The following is an 18,582-nucleotide window of genomic DNA, read 5'->3' on the forward strand; positions in this document are numbered from 1 at the left end:
TTCTGAAAATTCCCCTCACTGTTATTTCAGTGAGTCAGCTAAGCTCAGTGGGCGAGATAAGGCTCGGCTTGCCAATATCCCATTTAGATCTCGTGATGCAAATGTTGGTTATAAAAGCATATAAGACTCCATCCCACAAACACTCCATCCTGAAGAATTACGAAGCATTCCTTTGAAAAGAAAGAAACTACAAGATAAATCCAGTGTATCACTTTCAGGTACGTTTTCAAATTTTGTCCTACTCCAGCCAATTGTATAATGCAGATATGCATGTCATATCACATATTGTATGTTTGTTATGTTTGATGTGAACTAACGTTTAAAGTTTTTTCATTTTACAATGTAGAAAAAAAATGTTTACTAAAGTACTAGAGAGCAACAAACTGTTTATAGATACGAGTAGACTTAATGTCTTATTCGGGTAGGCTATTCTGGATATTTTGTTATTAAAAATATATATAGCCTAATGAAGACTGGAGAGTCAGAAGGAATATTCGGGTGGGCAATAGGAGTTGCCAATATACCTAAATATCCAGCATCATTAGCTCACAGTTTCAGAAAACTGGAATGCAGAAACATACATTTCAGTTAGTCTAAATCAGTTAGGCTAATATTATGAATGCCATCTAATCTCTTCACAAAGTGTTGCTGTTATTAAAAGTGAATGATGATCCTTTATTGATATTTTCACTCACGGTCATGTTCTGTTTAGATTGGTTCCTGTCGTGTCTGCATGAGTTCTTGTTAGTTTCTATTGCTACATGTTAGTTATTATTTGGTTCAGCTGTTCCTGTTTAGTTCCCTGTGTTAACCTGTGTGTATACAGTACTTCCTGTTTTGTCTTTTTTGTTTTTTGCTCACTGTTCTGTGTTGTCTGTTAATAAGTTTTAATATCTGTTTCCCTGAGTTTCCCTGACTATTTGTATCTTATTCTCCTGCATCATGCGCTTAATACAGCACATCCTGACAGATATGATGAACTAAAAATTACAAATATTCCCATTGTAAATGCCATTCAAATACTTTTCTCTTTCCATATCTTCACTCTTGCAGTGTCATGGATTTGCAGGCACTGGAGACAGTTTCTGCGCTTCTAAATGAGGGAATTGTCTCTATCTGTAACATCTGCAAGTCCCTCTTGGATTCAGATCCCAACATTGGCATGTGCTCCAATTACAAACAAATCAGGCAACATATTGAGCATGCTGAGCAGTGCCTGAAAAAATCAGAGAAAATGTGTGAAGAAAAACTGAAATGTTTGGATGAATGCATGGAGCAACTTACTAAAGAAAAAGAAAAGTTTGAGCAACAGAACAAGGAAAAACGCATGGCCATGGATAAATTACACATCGAGATGGAATCTGCTGAAGAATCATTAAAGCATTCTGAAGCAGCTTTGGAGCAGGCTGAAAAAATTGTAGCATTAAGAAAAGATTAAATAAAAAGAGAGACAGATAGGAAGAACACAGGTAAAGGTGTAGCAATTGCAGGGGCAGTACTGACTCCAATACCACTTCTGGGATTTATTGCTGGTGAGAAATCCTCTCTGATTCACTACTACTGAATTATGTTAATGAGTACAACTAACCAGTATTTGTGGCTGATATGATTTCTTGCTTTTCTTCAGGTTCAGTAATGATGATTGCCGGAGGAAGTGTAATTGCTGTTGCCTCCAAGGCTATCAGGGTTGCTGAAGATGAGCTAAAAAAAAATGAGTCCCAAGTGAAAGAAAACAGCATAAAGGTGTCTAATTACCAGTCCAGGATCTCAACCATACAGAATGAGATTAAAGAGACTGAGAAGGTGCTGAATAAATTTCAGAAGGGGATTGAAGAGGTGAAGCAGCATCAAGTGGTCACAGCTGATTTTCAGGAAATAGTCAGGAAAGCTGTGAGGCTTCTGAGTGATCTTAGTGGAAAAGTCACTGTACTGGAGAAGCAAACTCAATGTTTCATCCTTTGGGGGCCTGTGGTAAATGTCATGAAAGCTGTGATGAAGGCAGTAGTAAATGTTGCAGAGAATCGGCTCCTTTGTAATCAGGGTGTACCAGCCTTTATAAAAGCTTTGAGGAAGAATGTTGGAGAACTACTGGCTTTATGCAACTCAGCCCAAAATTCTGAACATGACAGCTATTACTGATCATCTATAGTAGAATGCCTAGAAACCACCAATTGTATGTATGCAAGTGAGGCAAGAAACAAATAATGAAAATGAGGCATAACTTTGCAAAATGTAATATTTCTCAATAAAAGCATGGCATAACAACAAACAGTATCATAGTAAGACTTGTTGTATCTTAAATGTTAATGAATAATCAGAACATTTATCTAGAAACAACATCACCTGTTTATTTATATCGATAAACATTTTGTTATATTTTATGCATGTAAATTTTTTTATAAACAAAGGCCACAAAATCAAAAGTTTTTATAACACATATCTCTAGTAGATATAAATTCATGAATATAGCTGGCAAAATATAATAAAGTATTAAAACGTTTATTTAAAATGTAATGTTTCGTATATACATTTGTAGATTGGCAAGTGTCCACTAGGAGATGCTAGTTAACTCTATTTGACAATAGAGTTATGATGGTTTTTAAGCATGCTAATGTTGCTGTAACTAAGTTGAGCTTTGTCTGCATCTATCTTTTAGTCTTTTTTAATATATTTTAATCTTTCAAGGTTAGTATGAATTTCAGTTAAAATTTTAGCATATTATATTTCTTTGATTAATGTTTTTCATGTTGTTCTTTTTACGTTGTATAACATACTTGTGTAACATATGCCCTTGTTTGTATTCTCATTAGAACTACAAACAATTATTGATAATACCAATATTATAATAAAACATTTACCAATAATAATTTATTACCACTATTGTAAATAATAAACATCAGCATCATCATGATAAAAAAAAGAATAATGACTGAATAACTTGATTATTTCAAGTAAATATTAAATTTTCATGACAGGCAGTATAACATTTTAGCAAGTAAATCACTGAGAAGAATAATAAAAGTGACCAGCAGATGGAGACAAACATTACCGTTTTTACACTGAACAATTCATTTGTAAAATTTCAAAGATGTTTTAAGATGCAGTTACAATTAGACAGTTACCGTAAATTTGCCTCCCTAATGATACTTTAGAACAATAAATTGTTTCTTTAAAGTCCTCAACCATTCCATTGTTACAATTCATTAATTTAATGTACAATTAATTTAAAATAGCACATCATTGTACTATACATGGTATAAAGAAAAATCACTAGTAGTAAGAATAACAATGCTGAATAAAATAACACTTAACATCAGGCTTTAAAAAATATTTGTAATGCCTCTTTTTGTGTGGATCATCATTTATAAAACCCACCTTGGGTGCTTTAGCTTTCAGAAACACATTGATAAATGACTCAGTATGTTTGTACAAAACAATGCAGCACGCATATGTATATTTAGAAAGGCAGTGAGTTTTCTCAATCACACAAGCTGTTAACAATGTTATATGTGACCGTGTGTAACGCTTCTCATCTGACAGCACATAAATCACAGGCGGACACAGAGAACTGCGTTTCATGCGTTATTACTGTAACACAACAAGGAGAAACATATATCCTCTGGCGACAGTGGGCATTTACACTCATATGCATCACCTCTCTGCATCGGATAAACTTCTCTGATGGAGGTGGGGGCGTGGTTTCACAAGCAAGACAAATGACCCACTAATTACTTAATGTCGCCACAAGGGGTCTCCAAATAATTAATAAATGAACAAAACAGTCATTTTGGTGAAAGTCATTACATTTACAGTAACATTTTTAACCCTGTTACACGTGGACCACAAAACCAGTCATAAGGGACAATTTTTTTAAATTGAGATTTATATGAATAAATAAGCTTATTGGTAGGACCTTATTGTATATTTGGCTGAGATACAGCTTGAAAATCTGGAATCTAATGGTTCAAAAATCAAAATATTGACAAAATCGCCTTTAATTTTGTTCAAATGAAGTCCTTAGCAATGCATATCCACTCACTAAAATAAGTTTTTGATATATTTACAGTAGGAAATATACAAAATATCTTCATGGAACATGATCCACTGCTATTATTTGACTGACAGACGGCAGCGGTTGCAGTTAAAAATCATAATTTGCGTTCGACTGAAGAAAAAAAGTCATCTACATCTTGGATGTACTGGGGGTAAGCAGATAAACATAAAATTTTCATTTTTGGGTGAACTATCCCTTTAATATCCTAATGATTTTTGGCATAAAAGGAAAATCAATAATTTTGACCCATACAATGTATTGTTGGCTATTGCTACAAATATACCCGTGTGACTTATGACTGGTTTTGTGGTCCACGGTCACACATACCCTATACTATATCTATATACGCTAAACTATGCAGATGTGATGTAATTGGACCTCTTTAATTTTAATTGCATTATATGTTAATGAAGAAAATGTAGTTTGAATATAATATATTAATTAAGTACAAAAATTTATTTATGGGCTTAGATTTAAAAGTTAAAAAGCTGTGTAATAATATTCATTAAAACTTAAATTCAAAATATAATTCTAACAGTTTAGCCCTTTGAAGAGTATAAATAAACTGTTTTTATTAAATACACATGGATACAGAAGTAAATGTCTCTTGTGCATTCTGAAATCACAGGAAACAGCAAAGTGTTTCCTGTAGCACTGAACCCAATGAATTTCCTGTGGCATTCCTTCATGATTAAGCAAACGGTGATGGAGAAAAAGAAGGATGAAGCAGCGGGGAGTCTGACATATTCAAAGAGAACAAAACTGTAAAATATATTTCCCTTCCCTGCTCTTTTACACCGTGACTCTTTTTAAAACAACTTCTGCATAATCATTAACCAACACTAAATTAGCTTCTGCCCTCTCTCTTCTGGCCATCATCCTTCTCTTTTTCATTAAGAAACGGAGGCCAAAGATCACGGCTACCAGACTCGAACTGGTAAGCAGCAGTACCAATCCAAGAGCCAGAAGGTGTGACAGACCACTGTTCTTGTACTCCAAATGGTCCCATAAACCCAATGCCACAACACTCAAACCAACCAGAGTGCCCCAAACACCAAAGGCCAACATACAGGATCCACAGGACAGCTCCGCTCCCCCCGTCACCACCGTGACACCTGCCACAGAAACCAACCCATTTGGTAACGTTACAGTTTGAGACTTTGGATCATATTTCATGGTTTGGGTCGAGTTAGACTGGGATGAAAGGTCCTCGGATGTTGCCATCATTAATGTCTTTCTGAAGTTGTCTGCTTCTTCTGTTGATGTATGATTTTATAAACTCCTTAAATATTGATGTTTTCGACACAATAAATATTTTAGCAAGCAGTTGTCAACCCAGCCTGTGCTTCTTCTGTGGTTGTCCTTCTCATCTTTCCTTATAGGTTTGTGTCAGTCATTTCTATAAATTATACAAAAGCACAATAAACATCAGCATAATAACCTATGCATAGAAAATGCCATTGTTATGATAACAAATTATTAAGTGAATCAATATCCATGAAAATGTAGACCACATCAATTTTAGAAATATTGATTGTTGTTTAGCTCTCATTGTAAGAATAAAACTTATGATGTTGTTTTGTTAATGGTCAGAATTAATATTAACTACCAGTATCTTGGAAAGTTTAAAAATGTGATCATTAAGTGTCATCTAAAGTACACATTCATAGGTTTGGGTTCAGTAAGTTTTTTTTTAAAGAAATTAATATTTTTTATTCAGCAAAGGTGCATTAATTTAATCAAAAGTGACAATAAAGACATTTATAATGCTACAAAACATTTCTGTTTCAAATAAATGCTGTTCTTTTGAGCTTTCTATTCATCAAAGAATCCTGAAAAAAACATGTATCACAGTTTCTACAAAAATATGAAACAGCACATGTGTTTTCATCATTGAAATGTTACTTGAGCTGCAAATCGACATATTAGAATGATTTCTGAAGGATCATGTGACACTGAAGACTAGAGTAATGATGCTGAAAATTCAGCTTTACCATCACAGAAATAAATTACATTTTAAAAGATTTTCAAATAGAAAATAGTTATTTTAAATTTTAATAATATTACACATTATTACAGTTTTTACTGTATTTTGATCAAATAAATGCAGCCTTGGTGAGCAGAAGAAATTTATTTTTTTAAAAAACATCTAAAAAATCTTACCGAGCCCAAATTTATTAACTTTTTATCACTTAAGAACATTATCTGTACTACAGTACACTTATAATAAGTGTTTATATTTGGACTATTTCAGACTGGACTGGTAGGACCCGCCGCAGAGTATCACAGTAACTGCGTGACTCACCATAGACATACACAGAAAGAAGTAGCTCCGGCTACAATGTTCTTCCGCAAGACACGTGTAGTTCTGTTTATTAACCGCTAGAGGGCCAAAAATCGCGGACTGCAGCTTTAAGGCCTTAGTGATGTTAAATTGCAAAGATCTAGAGTTTTTGCTGACGGGCGTGTCCGTGGCGGCCTGACAAAGTCTGATGTTTCGCCATGAAAGAGGAAGCTGTTGTAACTCAGGCATACAGTGTCTGATCTGCCCCAAACTTCACATGTGTGATAATAGTCCTGGCCTGAAGACATCTATATGACAATATTCAGTTAGTCGTAGCGCCACCTGCAGACAACAGGAAATGGCATGCTTCACATTGTAATTCAATCCCAGGAACTAATTTCAATATGCCAAGAAGTACCAAATGTGCTAGAAACACATTAAATCATGCAACATTTGGCTAAGTGCCAATGTATGCGATTAATGCCACGAAAAAGGAAGCTGTTGTAACTCAGGCATACAATGTCCTATCTGCTCCAAACTTCACATGTTTGATAATAGTCCTGGCCTGAAGACATCAACATGGCAATATTCGGTTATGGTCAAAGCGCCACCTGCTGGCAGCAGGAAGTGTGGCACTTTTAAATGATTTTGCCATAATTCTTCTGTATTTACTCGCTTACATGCATATGTTGCCCACTGTTCACTGTTTTCCTAAGGCCAACGGGTGGCGGTGAGCCCGGGTGCGAGGGCCCTTTCATCGCTGCTTGCAGCTTTAATTCCATTGTTGTAATTTCTGCTATGCTGCTATATAGGGTCAGCTTAAAATATGTATTTCCAAGTATTAATATTTTTTGTTGTTGTTTTTGCTTATATTAGTGTGAATTTTAATAGGCCGTACACTAATATTACTGTATATTAGTGTACTCATTTGTTGCAACTGATCAGTGAGATTCAAAAAAGTAACATTCTAAGTGTTTTACTACAAAGATCAAAAAGTTGGCTTAGAAAAGGGAAAGCATTAGAGAGATACAGTGTACAACAGAGCAACAGTAAAGTAGCAGTCATTTTTATTTTTACTACAGAGGCGTTTCGTAACAGCAATTCATTAATATGTAATTAACAGTAATCTTCATTTAACCCTTAAATGCATGACTGTTTCACCAATCATTCTTACATATTCGGGTCTTTATCGACCCGGATTTATATCTAACACAGAAGGATCTCTACCTGTCGTGATAATATAAAACTGCTCTGATATTAGAGTAACAATTACAGAAGAATAAAATAAATTATATTTTGTTACCTTTTGGAGCTTGAAAGGGCTCAGTTTGAGCAGATGTTTTATGCCATCACCACTGTCCTCATCAGAGCTCATTTCCCAGTAAATTCAGCAAATAATGGGCTAGTTTTATGTTTGAGGTCGCGAATATGAGCCCATTCGCGATCTCAAACATATTCTCAAAACTATATAATTTTCAACATCTTCAAAATCAATATTTTGATCGCTAACAGCTTCACCAGATCCATCCAGTGACAGTTACAGTCATATTTGCCATTGCATGTTTTGCTTATTCTTTCCTTTTCTGTCTGAATTAATCATCACTTCAGCATTGTGTATCAGACATTGCCACCTTGTGGAATAAAGGTGAATTACATTTATTCAGTCATCTAAAATTCAATTATTGTTGTGCAGAAAAAATATACGTACACTGATACACACCTCAGGTCGTTAGCGACCCTATACAATTTTTACAAAAAAATAATTCATAAATAGGCATCCTTTTATAGTTTTATGATTTTTTTCTTGTTATATTCTTTATAATGAATTGATTGAGGAATACCAAGAAGGTTGAAGTCTAACTTTAAAAAATCGACCGAGGAGGAGGGTAGTGAATGACATCCCGGGTCACTAAAGACCCGAGGTATGCATTTAAGGGTTAAGGACAAATTTATCATACAACTAAAAAAATCACTACATAATTAGAAAGAAAACAAAAGCATTCAACATATTTTCCACAACAACAACAACAATTTATTAAAAGCAAATATTTCCAGTCACTTCCACTTTCCATTAAATATCATACAATCATGTGGTCTTTGTTTCCACCTGGTATTAAGATGCGTTTTTTAAGACAAGTCTGATTTTGACAGAGTGTTTAACATTTCAGTATCCAGTATCAGTTGTCTTCTGTTAAACCGGAACTCAGTAAGATTTGCGAAGCTCCCCCTACAGGTTCCTTCAGTGAATCACACCGTCGTAAATACTCCAAGCGCAGCTCTGGACTACAACGACTACAACGCTCACCAGCGCAGTAGTTTTGCAAATACAGTACAAGAAATCTCGATGGAGGTGGGTAATTTTCGAAATTGTCTTATAAAGTCATAATATATACATTGTTTTTGGATTAGCATAAAGCATTTTGTCACTCTCGCGTGAACGTGAACATGAGGCGAGATTGTGTTGGGTCGGCGATGCTCAACTTGCAAGTGCTGTTTTCTGGCGTAGACGTGCCAGAGGGGGTTAGTGCACGCCTCAAACACACCACTACAAGTCAATTAACCATCATAAGGACTTAGAAAACTATTTATGAAGGTAAAAAATGTTGAGCTGTCATGACTATTACATGTTACTGGGCAGAAAAGCTTAAATCTTAACTATATGATCTTTTAGCAAGCATTAAAATACATATTTGGTAGATTCTCTCAGTAGTATGATGCTTCTTCTTCCTCGCTAAATCCAGCTTGAACAGCCTCTTGAATACTCTTGATTTGCTCTGGAGGAGCAGCGGGCAGAATGGCAAGTAGCTCTCGATCGATCCTTTCAAGTCTTGCAGTGCTCTTCCTGTCAAACTCCTCTTTATTCTTCAGGACAAGCCTTAAGATGCCTTTTTGTGCCTCATCACATGAGTTCTGGAGCTGTTGTCGCTCATGCTCGAATTCTGGCTTACTCTTATCCATGGCCATCAGTTTGCCCAGTGAACTGACACGGTCCATCAGGTACTTGTTGGAAACATCTGTGTATGTTCCAGAGATCATATGGACCAGACCAGCAATGTTACAGGCTTGGAAGGCTTGAGTGTACAGCAGATCTTTTGAGAAGAGCTTTGCATTGTAGGAGAGGGCTTGTGTTTTCTCTGATGTTGAGACAAAGTTTGTGAGAGTTTTGCTCAGGCTGGTTTTTATAATGTTAGAAACCATCTGAAAGAAGCGAACCATCTTCTCCCACTGCTCTTTCACTCTCCCCATGGCATCCATTCCTTTGACCAGCATCTCTATGGTAGTTTTGAAGTCAATCTCTTTCAGTTCACAGTTTCTCATAGTGACCAGGATATCAGTTAGTTCCTTCTGGTTCTTCTCTAGGTTCTCCACACACTTCTCATAGGTCTCTCTAGTCTTGTTCATCTGAGCTCGGGTCTGCTCTATGGTGAATCGTGCATTATCTGTGGCCTTCTGTGAAGCACTCTTGTTCTCTGACTTGTTTGCTTCTTTTTGCATCATTGGTGGTGTTGGAGAAATGGCTGGAGAATTTGTGACGTCTTTACTTTTGCAATCAAAAACATGGGCCGACTTGACCAATTCCAAGACCTCATCTATTATCTTCTCACTTTTCTCTTTGTCACATTTGCCATCTGGTGCATATTTTGCCAGTTGTTTGCATATTTCCATGCCATCTTTGCATAACATTTTAGCTTGTTTCTTTACTGGGGAGTCAGGGATTTTCTTTAAATCATCAATGATTCTTTTGAACTGTTTCTCTACAAAATCCGTGTTTGTAGTTTTGTTCTTCTGATCATACAGTTTTGTCCAATCCATTTTTTGTTTTTTGTTTGTTTTGTCCATGTCATCATCCTCACTATCAACGTTCATTAGCTGCTGGATTTTCTGCACCCAATTTAAAATTTCAGAGGACTTACTATATGCGTTTATTTCAGCAACCATATCTCTTGCACTTTCCTGATCTCTAATGTTGTTCACAGTATCAGCGATTTTTGTTGCTGCAGAACATGCATTTCTCACTGGGTGAGTAATAAGAGATGTAACTCCATTAACCAGGCCTGTTATGCTCTGTGTTATCCCACTAACTATATCCATGCCAACCATGTTCCATCCGCTAGGGAGAGAATCCAGAGCTTTCTTGTAGCTTTCATGAGCCTCACCCAGTTCCCTCTCCATAGCACCTAATGCCTTCTCAGTCCTTTTTTTGGTTTCTTCAGCTGACTGCTGCCTCAGTTTGCCCTCTTCTAGTTTCTTCTTGATTGCTTCCATCTCTTCCCCATAGAAGTGCTTTGCATTCACACAAGCTTCTAGCAGCTCCTGGATGATACTGATGACATCAGTGAAACGCTTTTCAGTTGCATCAGACAACCGCAGACATTCATCTGCAATGACTCTGATATTCTCCAGCTGATCAGGAAGATGTGCTGTGACAACTTCATCATCACCTTGGAACAGAATCTTCACAGCTGTCTTCATGTAATCTGGAACTTGGGCAGTATGGAGGCGAATCTGATCCATGCTCGTATGGGCCTCATTAAATGCCCACCAACCAGAGTTACACACTTGCATGAGGCAAGCACGAAAGGAATCAGGGTATTTGATGAATTTATAGCCGTCTTTAGGGGAATTTTTATTGATGGAGAAATCTGTTGAGGACGAGATGAAAACCAGCTCTCCCAGGATGGCTATGGATAGAGGTGCTGGAGTAAGATACTCTTCCCAGTTGGCATAGGGCTGCATCATAAGTTTGGTTTGGTTCCTCATGTCCTCAGCAGTGGTAAGACTTTGAGTTGTTTTTGAAATTACGGAATTCATGGCTTCTCTATTCCTGCTCAAAACAAAGACAACATTGAAAAAAATTACTAATCTCACTTTTTTATTCCACAAATGCCAGCATTCATTAAAGCAACTTTTATAAGAATATAACTTTTTCTTAGCTTGAAAAAAACTAATGGACAGTGCCATAGAATTGTGTGTGTGTGTGTGTGTGTGTGTGTGTGTGTGTGTGTGTGTGTGTGTGTGTGTGTGTGTGTGTGTGTGTGTGTGTGTGTGTCTGTGTGGTGGTGTTGTGTGTGTATTGTTGTTGTTTTTAGCAAGAAGTTAAACAATTGGTAACGGGGAAATATGTTAAATAACCTCATATTTACAAATTAGAAATTAGTTTTCAGTAATCCTGAGGAGAAATCACATAATCACATTACATGAGTTCAAATATATTTGCAATCATATTCAGGAGTTTAATATGGGAAATTAATTTTGTCCAGAAAAGGTGTCAGCATTTGCCAGCAGAACATTGGCAGGTCGAAAACTAGCCTAGATAATTTGCAATATAGCGCATGTGTCAATCATCCAAGCACTAATGGCCTGGATGATAAATTTATCTTGTCTTTATGAATGGATCATTGAATCATTGACTCAAATGATTCGTTTAAAAACAGATTCATATCAAGTATGAAACATTGCACTGTTACTGTGAGACACATAACAGTTCTGCCCCGGCTTTGTTTGGAACTATTTTTGTTGGCTAAACAAAGCAAAAACAGATAGTATTGTGTCAAAAAATTTAACTCACTCAATATTAACTTCTTGTTTGTTGAAATATAAAATCAATATCACATTTGTGATCACGCTTATGCACTGATATAAAACAGCACTCTTGCTTGTGCGATACATAGGCCTAACAATAGCCTAGCTGTTATAAATTTAAAAAATAAAAACTCAAAGGGATATTTTTGCCGTCATAACTTGAATTATTGTAGTATTACTGACTTCATCATGAATGCTTTTGGACTCTCAAATCGTTTTTTTCAGTGTCATGTCAGCTCATATACTATCATTAAAACACAATTAGATATTATTGTAGATGATAAATATCTCACACCCCCAATTGCCTCAGCATTATTTTGTGAGTGGATAATGCAAATAAAACCCTTGCAATCCTGAACAAAATAAGTATTTTACAACCAATAAGTAAATAGCTATGCATATCCGGTGTATTATCTTTTCTAAGCGAGTGTGAATTCACCTTTAAAAACAACTTACAGGCTTCAACGGGGCTAAAGGCACAGCTTAAGAAAAATGTACTACTCCTATATTATGATTGCACAAAATAATGTTTTTAATAATGTTGTTTAAACAATCACTTTAGCAAAGTTTGTACTATTTTGAGTTTATTTTGATAGACTAGGGCCTATTGATATGTTCATTTTAAAAATACAGAAACTATATTATTACTTATATAGGCTATTATTTTACTCCAAATACCATACTTTTACATATTCTTCCGTTATTGAAAAACTGTTGCTTTATACCTTAAACAAAACTGAAAAATATTAGCAAGGCCTTTGTCTCAAAACACATTCAATAATTTAATGATTTTCATTTGCTACATAAACCTACAACATTGTAAAACACATTTATTTAATATAACATTTATATTTAGGGTGACCAGATTTCTCATGGTGGAATACGGGACGGGTGAGCAAAAATTTACAAACAATAAGACAAATACGATAGAGATACTTATTAAATACAGTAGCTTTATTTACCATGTATACATTTATTTAACATCTTTTGTTGTTTGATTAACATTAATGACAAATATTTAATTAGGCTACTGTCCCTTTAAGACCGAATTCATGGATGTACTGACACATATCCGATTTTCACCCACCCGTTTACGTAAGCCATAACCGACTGTATTTACATGAGATACTCTACGCGATGGACATCTTGGAAAAACTATGTGTGCGTTTGAGTATTCAGGCGCAAGAAGAGCTGACAGGGCTCTACAGTGCTCGCATTTCGTTCGCATTTGTGCCTGAAAATAACTGCGTGCAAGTGTGAAAAAATATTTCGGCACATTGGTGCGAGTGACTTGAACGATTCTCATGAATAGAACTATAATACAACCGGAACAAAAAGTACACCTCCTAAAATGCATCTACATTGAACAAGAGTTATGTTTCGCACTGCAGCGGACTGCTTTTCATGCTTTCATTCAAAGATGCTGCTTCAGTCACACCTATGTAACAATACAATATATAGGGTATGATTTTACCCCAAAATCCAACATATTGACACAAAATGATAACTGCAAAACATGTTTTGCATGCCTGTTTGTCTGGAGTCCAGATGTTTCTGTGAATTGCAAACGACCTATTTGCTTCTTTTTTCTGTAGCTTTCAGCAGTCTGTAAAAATATACCTCAGATTTTGTGTCAAAGCTATATGTACAGTCAATCGCAAAGCTCTTTCCCATTTTGGATGTGTTTTGTGTGTTTTCCGCAGCATTCACGCCGAAAACCAATGCTGCCACTGAGTCTTTTTGCCACTCAGTGAGCGTGACCGCAGTCATTGATGTCACGTGCAAATCCTCTATTGAATTAGCCTAGCTCTCTCTAATTGTAATTGTTACTAGTAATAATTGAACTAGCGCTCTCTAATTAATTTCTTAGTAGAAATGCAATTTCGACGAGGAACGCTGGGAACATTTTGAGCTAAAGCGGCTTGCCATACAGATCATGTATTTCTAAATGGCAAAATGCCATAAATAGGCTACATGACATCCAATCAAATTAGGCCTACCTCTTCTTTTGCAATCAACACTGACAGATAGGTTGTGTGCAGAATGTGCTGTCTTGGCAAATCGCTCTACATTTTAGCCTAGGCTATACCTTTGTAAAAGTAGGGATTTACTAGCACTTACTAGCATGAAGAACAAATATAGCGACACAGAGTGGATTGAGATCTAATTAAGACTCAACATATCTTCATTGAAGTGAAACATCTGTTAATGATTAATGATCATATTCACAAAACATCTCAAGGCTAAAAGTAGCTCCTAACTTGTCGATTTAGGAGAAACTCTTATAAATAATGGGCGTGTCAGTCCTAATTTTAGGAGTCCTAAATTTTTGCTCTAAGAGTATTTCACAAAGCATTTTAGTGCTAAAACTAGCTCTTAAATCTATGAAACGTTAGGAGTAGTCAAGAGGACTCCTAAGTCACTAAGACCAAATCACAAACAGTCCTAATCCACCCAAAGACTGTACACCATTGAGGCAATAGCGATAGAGCCTTGGGTGCTGAACCTTTTCTTCATAAATGAAATACATTTTACATATAGATTTGAATCTATGATAAAATGCCAAAAATAAATCTTTAATAAATAAATAAATAAATAATGCCTGATTTCCTGTGGAAGTTGTTTTAATTAGTTCACACTTACAAATGATCAAACAGAACATGTACTAGTTTAATTAGTGACACTTAGCCTACATTTTAAAACCTTTAATTGAATATGGCAATTATAATTAATAAAGGTTTTATTATTTTAAAACCTTTATTTTAATATAGAAACATGATACCTCATCCTACAATATTTCTATGATTAAATCGTTGACAGAGACTCCTCCCCCATCAGCCAATCACTGTGTGTATACTCCATAGCAACGAGGTCAACCCCGCCCTTTCTCTTAGCTTAAGACTTCAGTCTATTCCTTAGTAAAAGTTTTTCTTAGCAGCTTTGTGAATAGGTTTTAAGAGAAAACTCTTAGCTAAGAACTTTTACTGCTATTTAGGAGAACTCTTAGTGGTAAGATAAAATGTTTTGAGAATATGTTTGACCTTTAAAAAAGAGTTTCTGTTATTTTGAAGTTTTGTTTGTTGTTGTGCAGAACTTATGGTTAAGTTGTCGATAACTGCATGTAGGTTATATTATAAAGGTAGCCTATAGAAAATAAAGTTATAATTATTTGAATCAGGGGCCGTATTCACAAAACTCATGTCATTCTACACCCGTAAGATCTTTGTTAATCTTCTGAACACAAATTAAGATATTTTATTTGAAATCTGATGGCTCAGTGAGGCCTTCAGGGAGCAATGACATTTCCTCTCTCAAGATTCATAAAGGTACTAAAAACATATTTAAATCAGTTCATGTGAGTACAGTGGTTCAATATTAATATTATAATGCGACGAGAATATTTTTGGTGTGCCAAAAAAAACAAAATAACGACTTATAAAGTGATGGCCGATTTCAAAACACTGCTTCAGGAAGCATCAGAGCACAAATGAATCAGCGTATCGAATCATGATTTGAATCGCGTGTCAAACCGCAAACCGCTGAAATCACGTGACTTTGGTGCTCCGAACAGCTGATTCGATACACTGATTCATTTATGATCCGATGCTTCCTGAAGCAGTGTTTTGAAATCGGCCATCACTAAATAAGTCGGGGTTTTTTGTTTTTTTTTGGTGCACCAAAAATATTCTTGTCGCTTTATAATATTAATATTGAACCACTGTACTCACATGAACTAAATTTCAAATACGCTTATTATATATATATTTTTTTACTCTATTCAATCATTTGTAAGTGTGAACTCATGAAAACCACTGCCCAAGGTAATCAGACAATATTTATTTGTAAAGATTTTTTTGGCGTCTCATCGTAGATTCAAATCTATAAATCAAAATGTATTGCATTTATGAAGAAAAGGTTCAGCACCCAAGGCTCTATTGCTATTCCCTCAATAGTGTACAGTGTCTTTGGGTGGATTAGGATTGATTGTGATTTGGTCTTAGTGACTTAGGAGTCCTCTTGACTACTCATAACATTTCACAGATTTAAGAGCTAGTTTTAGTGCTAAAATGCTTTGTGAAATACTCTTAGAGCAAAAATTTAGGACTCCTAAAATTAGGACTGACACGCCCATTATTTTTAAGAGTTTCTCCTAAATCGGCGATTTAGGAGCTACTTTTAGCCTTAAGATGTTTTGTGAATACGGCCCCTGATTAAGGTTTTGAATACCGCTTTTGTTTAAAGCTGCACTTAAACTTAACTGGTCATTATAAAATGGCAAAATAACCATAGTTGTCTTACCTGGTCGAAATGCCAGATGCTTAAAGTTCAGGTCCGTTAAAGGTCTGATGGAATGGATGAAGCCGTATACTTTATAGTCGACAAATAGCCTACGCAGCAGCGTGGATCTGTTCCAACAGAACATATTGGTTGCTGTATACTTTTGCTTTCACTGTCCAACCACCTCCCAGCCAGGGTTACTTATTGATGAAGTTTACCTTTGGGAAAACTAGGGGGATTTCAGCGATTGTGGTTTCAGATTCATTTTTATATAGCCTACCGATATTAAATTGGCATAATTCAGTCTCGAAAAACTTGATCATTAAAGTGGAACTATTCCAAATGAACAAAACTTAAACTTCTTATTCATGTTGGGCAACTTGTGAAAGTTTCTGTCAAACATTAATCCTTGAAAAACTTAGATATCACAATGGCACAAAAATGGTTTTGAACTGTTTTAAAATGTATAAGAGAACACATAGTACCAATGTGTTTTAATTTGGCTCAATTTGTTGCAACCTACAGATGCTGGTGCCTTCTAAAAGTAGGAAAAAGAAGAGAATAAATGCTTGATATTCTTGAGACATTAGACAAAACACATCCAGCAATTGTAAGTGCTATTATGTTTAAAAATGAAAACATTTTCAATTGTAAATGTTATGAGGGATTAATAATATAATGTACTTAACACAATTATCCCCTTCAATTTAATTTTATCATTATGACACTTATTGTCTTCTCACTACATCTAAAATAGTGTGTCCACAGAGAAAAGTTCAATCGTTCATATGTAATATGATGGTTTTTTATATGTTTTATCAAAAGCAACACTTAATAATATCGTGTCAGAGCAAGGTTGTTTTTCAATGACATGCATGTTTCATAAGAATTTAAATTTGTGTCCCCACTTTTTGTCAACACCATCAGACATTCATTAAAATGTAATAAAATCAGGGAATATCAGGGGCAGCTGTCAGTCTGAGTGACCACCTTGCCACATCTCTGCAGAATATCGATGTCAGAAAGGCTCTAGTAAGTTTTAGAATTTTAAATCCTAATGTTAAAATTTCCTGTGTCACAACCATGATATGTCAACACCCTCTTCCAATTTTTGATAAAATTATTTGAAAATTTTAGACCATTTTATTCTCCTGAAGCACAATCTAGCATCACCAGAGAAAACAAAATGGCTACTATATGAACTCCATTTGTTTTGTGAAAGAAATGTCTAATGTGTCAACACCATCAGATGTCACCACCATAAGATTTTTTGTCTGACGGTGGTGACAGGCCAATGACGAAGTTGACATTCAACATGAAGTCAAGGACAAAGGCTACTAGCTGAAATGTTGGCGGAACTCGAACATAAGGTTTAAATGAAACGCACTAAGCCCTTGATTACTAGGAAATCATTATGGAGCTAATATATTATTTAAACCCCTTTTGTAGTTGTGATTTTGTTTTTATGCACCATTCTATATGCTTACAAGTTGTTGGAGAAAATATATAAAATCCTATAGGTATATGAGCTGCTGGAGAAAAATAAAATTACACAGCTGTAACAAAATGTCAATAGTATAAAATTTGACTGTGAACATATGGTAGCTACAAGTGTTGCAATTGAATCTCAACATAATTAATATATTATAGACCATTATGTGATTAATTCTCAAAATAATTAATATATCATACACTTCAGTTAAGCGCAATCTGCTGTGATGTCACAATCAAGTTGAATTGTGGGATATAGAGCTGCTTGAAGTGTACAACAGAGTAGACTCGCTCCCTCTGTCAAAATCAAGCATCAACCTCCACCTGTTTCTGTTGAAGCCAATATGGAAGTGACTTAAACTGTAATTCATCGACTGGCCACTAGGGACAGGCTCCAAAAGAGAGCAAAATCTCATTGAGTCCCATGTTAAAATGTCCAACTTTACAGCAGAAAAAAAACATGTTTACAGCCTGGTACAAATTGTGGTTTTGGTCTACACAGCTAATTTTGCCCATCTGTTTGTGAGAGTCTAATACAATCATATACAGTTTTACAACATAAACGCAGCTCAGGTTGCATAATTTCTTGAAGAACGATGGAGAGCAGATCATACAGAAGAAATGTGATGCAAACAATGGACAATATATCAATATTTCATGGATTTAATGTTTTTGTGGACAAAAAGTGCTGTTGTTTGTTTTCAGTGGATGCTCATGGACATTTTACCCAAGTATTACGGATTGGATTCATCTCCCGATATGGAGTCCCGTTTTGATTTTGCATGTTGTCATTTGCACACCCGACACAAATTACAGTATTATTGGTGTAAGAAACCCCCCGTCGGCCCAAAAATGTAATCCGATGGCCTAGGCAAAGGTTAACGCGTGTTTC

At 35.6% G+C, this 18,582-nt stretch overlaps 2 protein-coding genes and 1 pseudogene across 2 annotated transcripts; 1 reads left to right on the plus strand and 2 right to left on the minus strand.

The window, feature by feature from the left end:
* Positions 1 to 490: 490 nt before the first annotated feature.
* On the plus strand, positions 491 to 2,404 carry LOC125243762 (annotated as a pseudogene).
* A 2,117-nt stretch (positions 2,405 to 4,521) lies between these two features.
* LOC125244073 (transmembrane protein 100-like) lies at positions 4,522 to 5,402 on the minus strand. The gene has a single exon (XM_048154013.1). The coding sequence runs from the start codon at positions 5,279 to 5,281 to the stop codon at positions 4,847 to 4,849; it is 435 nt and encodes a 144-aa protein (XP_048009970.1). The 5' UTR covers positions 5,282 to 5,402; the 3' UTR covers positions 4,522 to 4,846.
* A 3,619-nt stretch (positions 5,403 to 9,021) lies between these two features.
* zgc:162509 (uncharacterized protein LOC553299 homolog) lies at positions 9,022 to 11,163 on the minus strand. Its single transcript, XM_048154211.1, has one exon. The coding sequence runs from the start codon at positions 11,148 to 11,150 to the stop codon at positions 9,042 to 9,044; it is 2,109 nt and encodes a 702-aa protein (XP_048010168.1). The 5' UTR covers positions 11,151 to 11,163; the 3' UTR covers positions 9,022 to 9,041.
* Between the last annotated feature and the right edge of the window lie 7,419 nt (positions 11,164 to 18,582).

Source organism: Megalobrama amblycephala, linkage group LG13, assembly GCF_018812025.1.
Source record: "Megalobrama amblycephala isolate DHTTF-2021 linkage group LG13, ASM1881202v1, whole genome shotgun sequence".
NCBI classification, from domain to species: domain Eukaryota; kingdom Metazoa; phylum Chordata; class Actinopteri; order Cypriniformes; family Xenocyprididae; genus Megalobrama; species Megalobrama amblycephala.